The sequence below is a fragment of the Ictidomys tridecemlineatus genome, chromosome 14 (genome assembly GCF_052094955.1).
Source record: "Ictidomys tridecemlineatus isolate mIctTri1 chromosome 14, mIctTri1.hap1, whole genome shotgun sequence".
Classification (NCBI taxonomy): Eukaryota; Metazoa; Chordata; class Mammalia; order Rodentia; family Sciuridae; genus Ictidomys; species Ictidomys tridecemlineatus.
In genome coordinates, this window is record NC_135490.1 from 1,244,609 (window position 1) to 1,258,193 (window position 13,585).

The 13,585-nt window shown below is 58.7% G+C and overlaps 1 protein-coding gene across 15 annotated transcripts in view; it reads left to right on the plus strand.

Moving 5' to 3' along the window:
- The window catches only part of Arhgef10 (Rho guanine nucleotide exchange factor 10), a 98,500-nt gene extending 87,880 nt beyond the window's left edge, over nucleotides 1-10,620 (plus strand). For all 15 annotated transcript variants that reach the window (XM_078030735.1, XM_078030742.1, XM_078030740.1 and 12 more), the window contains 3 exons: nucleotides 985-1,159; nucleotides 7,074-7,196; nucleotides 8,870-10,620. In XM_078030735.1, the coding sequence (XP_077886861.1) occupies nucleotides 985-1,159; nucleotides 7,074-7,196; nucleotides 8,870-9,387 (816 nt within the window). In that variant the 3' untranslated portion in view covers nucleotides 9,388-10,620. The remainder of the gene's footprint in view (nucleotides 1-984; nucleotides 1,160-7,073; nucleotides 7,197-8,869) is intronic.
- Nucleotides 10,621-13,585: the final 2,965 nt, after the last annotated feature.

Here is a 13,585-nt window from a genome sequence, read left to right on the forward strand (position 1 = left end):
CCCTGGAGGGCATGTGGAGAAGCACAGGATCATGTTCTCCGAGGAGCAGGTTCCTTTCTTAGGAAGGGACACAGGTGTCCCTGCTCAGCATTTCCTGTCGCAGGTGCATCCTCAAGAGAACTTCTTATTCACATCCTCAAAGTCCTGTACACGGTGACCGAGCATGGTGCTCTATTGGTGGTGTGAATACTGCACAGATCCATCCAAGATGAAGGACAGACAACCTGGTCTCTGCAAATGGCGGGAGGTGTTCTGCCCGAGGAAGGGTGAGGTCCTGCCACCGCAGCAGGGATGGGCCTTGAGGACCTGTCCAGGAAGAGAGCCACACCAAGGCCACCGCCCTCATTCCCTTCCCATTACAGTTGCCCTTGCCCTGCCCAGGGTCCCCACACCCCTTCCCTCAGGACACAGGGGACCCCAGTGGGCAGTGGCTGGCTGCTGTGGGGTGGACACATGTGCAGTCTGTCCAGGGCACACTGGCAGGACCCGGTTTGCTCCCTGTGGGGGCCAGCCCCCTGAAGTGCACACCTCCAGGCTTGTGGTCCCAGCCCTGGGTGCCCAGCCTGGGGGTCGCCCCACTGCTGTGCGGTTCCCAGTGAAACGTCTGTGGCCGTGAGATCCAGCTGAACCCAGCCGGCCACTCGGTGCTGGCCAGGCCCCGGCAGGGGCTCTGTGGCTGCCCTGTTTCAATTAGGGCTCCTCAGCCCTGGCGAGGCCTGGGTAGCCGAGTGTCGCAGGGAGTTCTTGGGGCACTGTGGTCTGCCCAGGGTCAAGAGCCGTTTACCTGTGGTGTCCCACTGCAGGAAGACCCGTGGTTCCAGAGCATGGTCTCCTTGTCCCAGGTCGCTGAGGGGCTCCAGCTGGACCCTGCAGTCCACAGGAATCGCTCAGCTTGGTCTCCAGGGTGGCCTTGGAGACTGCATGGAGCTTCGGCTCCAGCCACCTGACTCCTCGGCGTGGCCTTCTTTTGACCACCCTCTGCAGAGTCAGCTGGAGGCCCACCATGAAGAAGGAATGGTCATCTCCCACATGGCCGTGGCCGGCGTGGGGATCTGGATCGCCTTTACCTCGGGGTCCACCCTTCGTCTCTTCCACACAGAGACCCTGAAGCACCTGCAGGACGTCAACATCACTGCCCCTGTGCACAGTGTGCTGCCAGGTACGGGAGGGGCCAGCAGGGGACAGCCCACCCTGACCGAGGGCCCCTAGCAGAGCCAGTCAGACCCCTGGGCAGAGTGGGCAGCATGGGCGGCTGTGGGATTTCCCCACGTGTCAGCAGGCCCCGGGGAGCAAGGCCCTGAGGTCAGGAACACAGGAAGGAAGGAAGCCCAAGGTGCAGAGGTGCCCGGGAGAGTCGAGCCTGGAGCAGAGGTCGCAGAGGGCAGGGAGGGCGTGAGGTGGGGCTCCTGAGCCCCCGGCCAGAGGCCTGTGGACGCTGTGGGGACTCAAGGGTCGTTCTCTCTGTGCAGGCTCACAGCCCCTGGTGTGCGTGTTCTTCCTCTGCACAGGCATGTAGCTGCTGGTGTGAACACATGTGCTCTGCGAGTGTGTACTCGTGTGTGTGAGCTTGTGGCCTGGGTGAGGTTTATGTGCGTGAGCATGTAACTAGCACACGTGAGCATGTGCCCTGTGGTATGAGTGTGTAGCAGTTGTGAGCGAGTGTGAAGCTGGTGTGGGCGAGGGTCCCGTCTGTAGCACGTGCAGCCTGTGTGGACGGGTAAGCGTGAAAGGACTGCAGGGCCCCCAGGACAGGATCGCGGGCTGCCGTGGCCATGAGTGGCCCTGTTGACCTGGGTCACTGAGGGCTCAGGATGGGAGGCAGCCCTTGCAAAGGGATTTGGAGACTGTCTGCAGCAGTGTAGAAAGGCAGCTGAGGAACGGAGGGCGTCTCCTTCCAGGCTGAACAGTGTGAGGGAGGACGGGGGCAAGAATGGGAGTGGGGAGTGGCGGGATGGAAACTGGGCAGTGGGCACTGGAGCTGGTTCCACCTTGGAAAAGCACAGCTGCTGCTGAGGACCAGAGCCCCTCCGTCAGCGGCTGGTGGCCGGCCTCCTGTGCTCGGTGGTGTTTCTGTGGGCTCGGTTCCTCGCCACGGAGAGCAAGTCCAAGCGACAGACCCTCTTGGGCCACATGACTGGCAGTGTGCTCTGTGCCTGTGCCTGGGGTGGGGGCCTGGTGGGAGGGCTGGGCGTGTTGGGGGGCGTTCCTGGGGTGGAGTGCTGCTGGGGCCAGGGAGGGGCCTGGGCAGCTTCTTCGCTGCTGCCAGCTGCTGTAATGGAAATGCAGAAGGCCCCAGGCTAAGGAGGACAGGGCTCTGGTGGTGTCAGGTCCCGAGGAGAGCCCAGGCCTTGCTCCTGGATGTATGCACACAGGCAGAAGGGAAGTGGGCTCTAGAGTCTGACCCCACCCAGGACCCCCACTGGTGCCCAGGGCCCCGTCCCCTCCTGGCCTCACCTCCTGAGGCATCACCTCATCGTAGGCACTGGGCAGGGGACCCGTCATGACCGCAGCGGTGGCCATTTATGATGCCCTGTAAGAGATCAGTAATAGAGATTCAAGGCACAGAGGGTGTCGTTCCGCAGGAGGGATGGGGACGGGGCAGGGCGTGGGGCAGTGGAGGCCTAGGGACTGTGGGCAGTGGAGGCCTGGGGACTGTGGGGGTGAAGGCGTGGGGTGCCGTGGTGACGCTTCTTTCCTTGGGGCCAGCTGTGCAAAAGGTCTTCAGGATGTGTAGAGGATACTTTTAGTGAGAAGAGCGAAGACCTGTGTAACATAACGTGCGTGTTTAGAGAAGTGGAGTGGCTTACCCCTGGCCAGAGGCATGTGGACGCTGTGGGGACTTGAAGATCGCTCTCTCAAGCACAGGCTGAGGGGACAGGTGCTGGCTGGTGGACCTGTTACTGTCGGGAGGAGACAAGTGGGATCTACCACTGCCCACACACCCACTCCTCTGGCTGCCGTGCCCAGGGTGCCTGGAGATGGGGCGTGGTGATGAAGGGCCTCCCGGGCAAGCAACCACTGCGGCCATGGCTCCAGAGGCCTGAGAAAGAGCCACAGAAATGCCTTGGTGTCTGTCCATCTCTCTGCTGATAGAGTCAGAAAGAAACTGAGGAGAGGAAGGCCCCGGCCAGTGTGGGCGGCGTGCACACTGTATGAGACGTCTGTGTGCCTGGCATCCCAGAATCAAGTCATGCCCGCCCAGGCTGCCCTCTCCTCTAGCCGTCCGCTGTGCCCACGAGGCCTTGTGGGCTCTGGTTTGGTGTCCTGAGGGGCAGGTTGCCTTCCAGCTCTGGGCTCCACGCTGCCTGTCCCCTGGGAAGGTGGGCAGGCTCAGCAGCACTGCAAAGGCAGAGTCGTCTGTTGTGCCTCTGAAGCCGGCTCAGGTGGTGTCCTCGGGGTGCAGCGTGGGATTGTCCCCTCCTGTCTTGTAGGGTCCCCTCTGCCGGGTCTGTGAGCTTGACTGTGTTTACGTTTAAGTGCTTGGTGTCTGGACTCCAGGAAGAATCACGTACACACGCCCGAGGGTGAGGCGAAAGTGCCTTTCTGGGCTGTCGTAGGGATGTAAAATTCAAGATGGCAGGCAGATGAAGACAGGCCCACAAAGAACAGAATTTGAAGGAAAAAAGGAACAGCCACACCCTTGCCCAGTCTGTCCTTCCTTGAGACGGCGGCAGGCTCCGACCACGGAGCCTGGGGCTCTGGGCCCTGTGAGCGGGTCTGTGCCTTCTGTGTGGGTCAGTTGTGGAACCAGTTAGCCAGGCTGCTTCTGTGGCACCCCCACCACACACACCACGTGGTGCCGTCCAACAGCGAGAGGACACAGTTTAGGACTGAGATGTGCATTTGTTGGGCTGCTCACAGGATGTCCAGCACAGGGTGAAGAATGGGCAGCTGTGGACTTGAGGGCACTGTGCCTGCTCCAGGCCTTAGCCAGCCAGGGTCCTTTGCACCAGACACAGATGTTTCCTGCATGGTGCAGCCTACACAAAGCAGGACGTGTGGGTCACATGTAGCCCTTCCGTGTCCCTGCCGGGCAGAAGTGATGTGACCTAATAAAAGCACCAAAATTTCCATTTAAAATAAGCCACCGAGCTTGTTGAAGGACATTGAGCAGCTTAACCTGGGCGCCAGGTGATGGGTGTGCCAAGGGACATGCAGAGCAGCCGGGTTTCCTCCTAGCGACTCGGCAGTGCCCGGGGCCTTGCATCCCAGGACACGGGCAGCAGTACTGTCTGTCGTGCCTGGCCCTGGGCCCCTGGGAGAGCGAATAAGCAGCCGTCCCGGGGACTGGTCTCTTACCTGTTCCTCAGTGGTTTCAAACCAGTTAGGAAAGAGAACCCAGGTTTTACCTGCTTCCACCTGGTCACTAACCTGAGCTCTGGCTGTGCTCTGCGGAGCCTGGGGCCCACTGCTGCTGGTCACCTCCTGCCCGCCCTCCTCCACCCGGCCTCCTGCCCTAAAGGCTGCGTGGGCCTGTGTGTTTATTCAGGAGACACACTTCTGAATCAAGGGCTCCTTGGCAGAGGCCAGGAGAGCTCCCAGGTGACTGGTGCTGAAGCTGAGGACTGGGGAAACTCCGTCAGAGGGGCGGAGCCGGAGGACGCGCGGCCAGCAGGAGCAGGGGGCTCCCCCTCCTGGTTGATGTGCTTTTGACAACATTACAAGCCCTTGTTGGAAATCTGACTGTTCAGAGGGGACTTTTGAAAGCCCATGAGTTGTCTCTGAAGTTGTTTGTAAAGATATTTCAGATGTTTCTTCAGAGTCCTAAGCCAGGGGCTGGGGCTCAGGGCAGAGCGCTCGCCCAGCATGTGCGAGGCCCTGGGTCCGATCCTCAGCACCACAAAAAAATAAGTAAAGTAAAGGAACTGTGTCCATCTACAACTAAAGAAATAAATATTTTTTTAAAAGCCCTAAGCCAACACTTGAAATTTATAATTCACTGTGGAGGAAAATTCAATTCAGACATTCCTCTGTAGAAAAACTGAAAGATTGTTTCCCAAACCAAAATATTTTTGAATGTCAGATTAAAATGACTGTAAAACAGTTATTATATTCATTTGCATAGTTTTTAATTGGGTCTGGGCCCTCTCAAAGTCCAGGCCCCTGGGACAGGCAGGTGGGGCACCACGGGAATGGAGTAGACCGTTCCTGAGCACACCCTCCTCCTCGTCCTGGCCACAGGGAGTGCAGCCGTCCCCTCGGGTGGTGAGCAGCTTCTGTGTCCTGCACTCAGGTTGTGGAGAACGCTGTTTGTGAAACCCAAACAGAAGTGCAGGGCAGCGAGTCAGTCCCAAGGGCACCTCCCTGGACTCCTGTGCACATCTGTCCCTGTCTCCTCAGATGATGACACTCAATGCTCAGAACACTCACCACGGCTCAGACGGAGGCGCCAGGAAGATTTTCCTGCTCCTCCACACTCCGCTGAGCCTGGCTCGAGGACGGAGGGGCAGCAGGGTGTGGCCTCTGCCGAGCGTCCACCCCAGCCGCCTCAGCGCCTGTCTCAGGAGCTTCGTTTTGCTTTGTTTTGTGGAAATCTGTTTTACTCCTTTCAGATGCACTTGACAGTGCCGTGCATTTTGACATATTGCACGCACATGGCATAAGGCGTGCTCCAAGTCGGGTCCCATTCTGTGGTGCACGTGGAGTGGCGTTTCCTGGTCATTTTCCTATATGAAGGAGGGGTGACGTCTGATGCATTCTGCCATCTTTCCTGCTCCCACCCCCTCCCTTCCTTCGTTCCCCTTTGTTTAATCCAATGAACTTCTATTCCCTCTCCCCCCTTATTTTGGGTTAGCATCCGTATATCAGAGAACATTCAACCTTGGTTTTTTTGGAATTGGCTTATTTCACTTAGCATGACAGTCTCCAGTTATATCCATTTGCTGGCAAATGCCATAATTTCTTCTTTATGGCTTAATGATATTCCATTTTGTATAGATGCCACATTTTCTTTATCCACTCATCTGTTGAAGGACACCTAGGTTGGCTATTCTGAGCTGAGCTGCTGTAAGCGTTGATGTGGCTGTGTCCCTGTAGGGTGCTGGTATTAAATCCTTTGTCTATATACCGTGGAGTGGGTAACTGGGTCAAGTGGTGGTTCATTCCAGGTGTTCTGAGGAGTGTTCTCGGGAGCTTTGAGAAGGAAACCACCTTGCTCACACAGGGCAAGCCCAGGTCAACCACGGCTGCGCTGTGTCCCCGCCCCGGCCCTCCGCAGCCAGAACTCCAGGGCTCCTGGGATCCTGAGTGCTTTAGCTTTTTAACAAACATGAGTCTGTTTAGATGAAACCCAGTGCATTGGTTTTGAGTCTGTTTCTTTATTTTTCCTGTTGCCTAAACATTTCATGGAGTGACTTCTGCCAGTCTGCCTTGGCCCTGGAGCTGGAACGGGTCAGTGCAGAGCTACTGAAGACAGCTCGGTCTACAGAAGACGGGCCCATCCCCTGGACGCTGGCTTGGCCCGGGGGCGTGGGCCTGCCTACCTCCCAGTGGTGCAGAGCGGGCAGGGTTGGGGCAGCTCTGGCACTGCCCTGGAGAGGAGAGGCGCGTGGGAGGCCCTCCCTCCACTGCCCTGTCTGGCCTGGTCAGAGCCCCGGCTGCGCAGAACAAGGGGCTTCAGGGGCCTCTCTGACTCCCCGGCCTGCCTCTGTCCTGACACCATGTCTGTGAGGTTCTCTCAGGCAGCGTCTTGTCTGTGGTGTGCCAGAGTGTGCCCTTGTGGTTAGCGACGGCTCTTCATGTGTGTGTCATGGACACGTGTGGCTGCACTTCCTTGAAGCAGAAGGTTTCAGCGGACGCCCAGGGGCAGCAGGGAGGTGCCAGTGCCTCAGTGCCCTTGTTCCAGCTGCAGGTCCACGAGCCTCCCCCGTGTGCCTTCTCACCTGGGTGGGGGGCACACACAGGTGTGAGCTCTGCTGTGGCTCATCCTGCCACCAGGCTGGGTGTCGGCTTGGGAGACTGGCACCCGGTCCAGGGTGTTTCCAGGCAGCACACAGCTCTCTGCTGCCCTGCTCCGGCATCGCCGCGTGAGCCGACTGCAGGACACAAAAGCTGCTTCCCTCTCTGTTGCCCAGGGCACCAGCGGCTCTCTGTGACCAGCCTCCTCGTCTGCCACGGCTTGCTGATGGTCGGCACCAGCCTGGGTGTGGTTGTGGCCCTGCCGGTCCCTCGACTGCAGGGGATCCCCAAGGTGACCGGTGAGTGGACGCCTGCACACATCTGCCCCTCCCAGGAGAGACTCCGCGGCTGAAGTGCCGGTTGGTCTGGTTCTCCCTCCTGGGTGGAGAGGAACGTGCCCTGGTTCCAGCTCAGGCCCAGGAGCCTCCCTGAGCCTTCTCACCTGGTGGGGGGCGCACAGGTGTGGGCTCGCTGTGGCAGCAGACGGGGCCTGGTAGGTGTGGCTCCTCCTGGAAGCCCGTTTCACGCCCACCTGTTGACCTCTGCCGCTGGGCGCGGTGGCCCTGGAGCAGCTCCCTGGGCTTCTCTGCTCCTCGGCTGGCCCCCTTCAGTGCGGCCCTCCAGGGAAGCAGCTCGGCACTGTGCCTCTTGGGACCTGACACCGAGTCCAGAACCAGCCTCCAGTCCAGGAGGCTGTCTTGAGAAATGCCCAGCCAGGAGCAAGGCGTGGGCAGAGACCCTCGCCCAGCATCTCGTTCTCAGTAGCAGGACGTTCAGAACCTGAACGTCCAGGGCAGGGCAGGACAGTGCTCAGAAAGTGGCTGAGCTGGCAAGGGAGGCTGGGAAACGTGGTGAGCGTCCTCACGTCCATGCATCCTGCAGTCGGCCTGGGGGGCTGGTTAATGGACAAGGATCTGCAGGACGCTCAGCGATGGGCTTCCCTGCCTGTCCCTCCTGAGGCCCTTGGCCACGGCCCCCACCCGGGCCTGGTCTAGCAGGGGGCCTCTGCCCGCCTGTCCTGCTCCCCCAGGCACCACTCTGCTACAGCGGTGGCACCACAGCGGTGGCTCTGGGCCCTCCCCGTGGGTGAGCACCGCTGCCCGCTGCAGACCAGCTCCTGCCCGCCACCGCAGACTTCACTCTGCCACTCCACTTGCCAAGTGCTGGAGTCTCGCAGTGGTGGTGGTGGCCGGTTTTACCACTCCACCTGCCTTGGCCAGAGTAGGAACCCGGTGAAGCTGGGGCCTGTCCGCCTGGACTCGCTTGGTGAGGAGGGCCCAGTGTGCAGCCCGGCCCGCCTGGGTGGGGTAGTGCTCAGGAGCCCCAGGGGTCTCTGATAGCAGTGATGCTTTAAAATCTGAACCTCGCTCCTGGAAACTGAGAAGTCCTGATTTTAATTAAAATCATAGAATTGATTTTTCCTAAGCCCCAGAAACTTTCTGCAATGAAACAGGACAGAGTGGGGCTGGTGTGGATCAGTGTAGAGCGCTTGCCTAACAGGGAAGGCCCGGTCCATCCTCAGCACCACTTAGACCCAAATAAATAAATAGAAAGGTGAAATTCTTAAAACATTGACAGAAGCTGCTGAGAATATAGTCACTTAGTTTCTAAAACTGACACAGTTTAGTCTTGAACTTACAAAGTCAAGATTCAGGGCTGGTGTTTGCCTTTGATGTAAATTTGAAGGATATGGAAAATAAATCCAAAGACCTTAAAAAAAAAGTCAAGATTTAGGAAAGTTAGAACAAATGAGAAGGTATTTAATAGGGAAAACGGGGAACAGACTGTTGATGTAAAAGCCTGGTCCTGCGTTCTCTTGGATGGACCTGCGCGGGTCCTCCTTGCAGCGCTCGCCCAGGTCAGTGCGCGGAGGCTGCGGCTGGGTGGAGAGAGGCCCTGGGTGGGCGGGGCTCGGTCCCCCTGCTGTCTGCTCTCTGACTGACGGCTGGCCGTTGACCTGCTCCCTTTTCAGGAAGAGGCATGGTCTCCTACCACGCTCACCACGGCCCTGTCAAGTTCATCGTCATGGCCACAGCGTTACACAAGAAGGACCAGGACCAAGCCAGGGATAGCCCACCTCCTGGCCTCGAGCCCCAGGAAGAGGACCAGAGGGACGTGCTTCCCACTGAGGGCACTGGCGCCAGTCCGAGCCCAGGCGACCTGGACACAGCCATCTGGTTGGCAGACTCGTGGGGACCAGTGAATCACAAGAGTGACCTGTCCTCTTCCTCTGGGTCCCTGAGCCTATCCCAGGGCTCCAGCTCACTCGAGCACAGGTCTGAGGACAGCAGCACCTGTGACCTCTTGAAGGACCCCACTGCCCCCCCGAGAAGCAGGGCACGTCGGCCCAGGAAGGCCAAGGCCAGCTCGGTGCTGGTGGTGTGTGGGGGCCAGGGCCACCGGCGGGTGTGCCGGAAAGGCCGGCAGCAGCCCCCGGAGGAGATGGTGTCCTCTGTGATGGTCTGGCAGATCCCACTGCTGAGCGTGTAGGTGGACGCAGCCTCCTGGAAGGGTGTGGCCTTGGGGCCACTTCTCAGCAGGTGCAGGCCCCGTGGCTGAGGCCACCTTCACACGGGCAGAGCCAGCTGAAGTGTGTTTGGGAAAGAACGTGCAGTGCACCAGCGGCTCCCGCCTGCCCTCGGAGAGTGTGAACCTCGGCCTCCATGTGCAGGGGACAGGGCCTGGTCCTCCCGGGCTGGCCGTCGGTGTCCTCCGTGCCCCCGCACCTTCTCCTGTAGTGAATTCCTGGGGACATGTAGCTGTTCAGTAATGTGGGACTTACTAATAGTAGCTCTCAGAATAACTCTGCTTGGCTCAGATTCCCTACCCTTATTTATATATTCTATATTTGCGAGTTCCAGGGTAGAATTTATAACAGTTTTTAAAAGCCAGGTAACACACACTAGTCCAGTCAGAATGGTTTACCTTTGGAAGGGACCTAGGCTTTCCTAAGGGGTCTGATGCTTGTACCATATATTTTAACAAAGCATTATTTTTTATATTGCATTTTCTATTAAAAATTAACAGTTAAAGCCAATGTATTATCTATGGTGTTTGACAAATAATCTGCTTTGAACCAAAATGTTCAGTGCCTGTCAACGTTTAGAGTCAGGCATCAATGCCAAATCCTTCTTCCCTTGTCATATCTAACACTTTCTGGACATCCTCATCAGACATGTGTGGGTTTCAGTACTGTACTGAGTGCAGGAGAGAGCTCTGAGTTTCTGGTCCCAGGCATTTCTTGCCCCATAGACCTGGAGTGCTGTGCACGTTTGAAATCTCATCCTGAGGACTCACAGGTGTGCTGCTGGCCTGGAAGCACCAGGAGGAATGCCCCCACTCTGTCATGGAAATGTCCCTGCAGGACACTGCTGCTGGCCTGGGAGCAGCCCAGAGGAGAGCCCCACTCTGCCCTGGGTTGGCCCTCTGCAGCTGCAAGCCCATGCTGCCTGCTGGGGTGCACGGCCACTGCTGAGCTCCGTCTGTTCTTCCTGTGTTTCTGTACCATGTGCTAGTACCTGGTGAAGTGGGGTCAAAACAGTAAGAAAAAAGCCTATTGCAGGCATCCCCCAGAAACATTTCTTGGCACTTTACAGATGACTAAAAATGCTAATTTTATGACTTAGCCAAATATTTTCTGAGTTGCATATACACTTCCAAGCTTTCTTAAACTGTTAGCTGCTATCTCCTTTCATAAATAAAGTCTTGTTATTAAAAAAGAAATTCGGCATTACAAGTCGCCTTTCTCCCCCTGCCAGAGACTCAGCCCTCACCGCTCTGATGGTGCCTGATGTCACAATTAGGTTGTAAGGGCAGGGCCAGAAGGGTGATCCCCTGCACAAGCACAAAAGGGTAACTACACCCAGGAAGGGAGGTGTGGTCTGGCCAGTCCTTGAGCACGGACATCACCACTGTCCAGCCGGGAGACTTTGTGTAAACCCCAGACACTGACTGAGTGTGGGAGAAACTGCTCTGGACCACAGGGGACCCTGCAAGAGACTCAGGCCCTCACCACTCTCCTGGTGCGGATGTCCACCATGTGAACGTGTGGCCAGGCCAGGGAGAACCCCGTGGTGCGGTCTGGGCCCAGAATGAGGCTGCGCAGCAGCTCACCTCTCTGCAGCCCCGAGGAACCAGGGGAGAGGGTGGATGGCACTGGGTTCTGAGGCAGACCAGGAGGATGGCAGGGGACTCCCTGAGACGGACCAGGAGGGAGAGGGTGATGGCAAGGTTCTTCGGGACGCTGGTGGCTGTGTGGTTTCCTGGGTCCTGCAGAGCAGGGTGGCCGGAGTGTGCGACTCAGAGCAGAGCCCTTCCACATCTTACTAAAGGAGAGGGCAATCGGGAGTGTTGGACGGAACTTGCCAAGTAGCACAGAACTCATCTCGTGACCGTGCTCCTTGGGCTCAGAAGACCTCCCTTCTCGGGGCCAGAACACCTTGGTGATACTCCATGGTGGTTCTCGGCTCCACAGAGTCGAGCCCAGGTGGCCTTGCACACAGTGGGTGTGAGAGACGGCAGGAAGACCACCTGTTATCCAACGACGCATTCGGCGGAGAAGTCTGGTCTTCTTTTTCCTGGAGTTGAATCAGATGGGCAACCAAATGACTTCTCCATTTGAAGACAGCAGAAGTACCCCTGAGAGTCCGGCCCCCCTGATGATTCAGAGGTTGAAATCCTATTCCCAAGCGCGACATCCAGAGGCGAGGCCCGCGGGCACAGTCAGGTTGTGAGGGCAGAGCCAGAAGGGCCATCCCCGCTGAGTCAGGAAGGAGCCTCAGAGCGCTCCCTCACCCTTTTCCTCCGGGGACTCTGCTGGCAGTCAGCTGCCCCTAGGAAGAGGCCTTCCCTGGACCCACCCTGCTGCCCCTTGACCGTGGACTTTCAGCCTCCAGAGCTGAGGAAACGAATCTCTGCTGTTCCTGAGCCGCCCACACTGCGGCACTTTGTAATAGCCACCCTGGACACGGCCAGCTCCAGCCGTCCCAGGCCCCGCCCCTGACAGTCACCGCTTGGACTCTTGACCTGAAGGCGGGATCAGTTCCCCTTGAGCGAGGACCACTTTGGAGAGCCGGTGTGTGGCTGCAGTCCCTAGTCCTCGGAGCTGGGCAGGCTGCAGTGGGGAGGGAAATCGCAGCGTGGCAGGCTGCAGCTCGGGCTGGCTGAGCTGGGAGGGTGCATCAGAGTCCCCAGGCCCTTCTCCTAATGTGTCAGTGGGACTTAGCAGCTGGCAGAAACCTCATTCTGCCCCCTGGCCTGAGTAGTCGTGTCCCTGAGCACTGGCCCTCCCACAGTGGCACATCCACCCTGCCCTCCTGGACAGCTGGCAGAGATCAGAGCCACCGTGGAAGACAGGATGGCCAGCCCTTGTCCCCACGTCCCTGTGCAATTCATGGGGCTGACACAGCAAGCCAGGCACCATGGGAGGTGTGGGTAGGACCCTGTGACAGCCACAGCATCAAGCCCAGTGTCTGCGGGGGCAGGGTGCGTGGCTGTGCCTCAGCACCACCTGTAGGTGAGGGGGGTCTGCCTTTACACCCCCAAACTCCGTGTTGTCTCGCCTCAGCTGTGAAGCCTGCTCCCTGGTTAGTCCACAACGACACTGCCCACAGAGGCCCACTGGCCACTGTGTCGATGGCGTCCTGCTGCCCGGAGACCTGCCAACCAGGTCCACTAGGAAGGTGCAAACGGGACAGAGGTGGGATGCAAGCCCCTCCCCCGGGAGCCCTGCCCCCGAGGCTTTCAGGGGCTCCCACCTCCCCCAGGCCTTCTGGATGCACTCATGAGGCTAGTGCTGTCGCAGGGTGACCCACCGTGGCTGCATGACTACAGGCCTCTTGGGATTCCGGATGGAGCACAACTGCACGTCCTACCCCAGCCCCCTGGGAGCCTCTTGAGCTATCTGCAGACTTCTGCGGGCCAGGTGCCTCACCTAGGGCCTGGGGACAGGGCAGATCAGACAGCACTGGGCCATCTGCGGCAGATTTGGTGGAGAAAGAAAACTGGCTGCCGAGTGGGCCCTATCGCGTCCTGACCGCTAGAGTCTGAGCGACAGTTCTGCAGCAGGAGTTATCACCTGTTGGAACAGCAGCACCTGGGCTCCTGGCCACGGAACAGCGTCCCGGCTCAGGCTGCCGAAACATCACACAGGAACCCGCAACTCGCCTCTCAGAGCTCTGGAGGCCACTGGTGCAAGGTGAGGGTCCCAGCATGACTGTTCTGGCTGGCAGGGGCCTGGCTTCTCACTGCCCTGCCGTGGGCAGAGGAAGCACGCTGTCCGGTGTCTCCCCTCATCCAGGTGACCCCCTCGTCACCTCCCAGAGGCCCCACTCCATGCTGCCCTGTGGGGTCAGGGCTTTGCCTATAAACCTGGGGGAGATGCCAGCTGCCATCTCTAGCAGACACTGTCCTCTGTGAACTAAGCTGCCTGTTGTGAGTGACCTCATACCCGGGGAGCTGTGGCCAGGTGGGCAGTGAGCAACCCACTGCCAGAGGGCACTGGCCCGAGCTGCAGCCCAAGAGCAGACCCAGGAGCAGAGCAGGTGCAAGAGCAGAGCCCCACACACCCATCCCACTGCCACTGTCCTCCAGAACTGGTCGGTGTGCAGGCCCCAGACAGCCCAGGCCACGGGCCAGCTGGGAATGGACGGGACCACAGGACTGACAGTTCACTGGCCTGTGCAAGGAG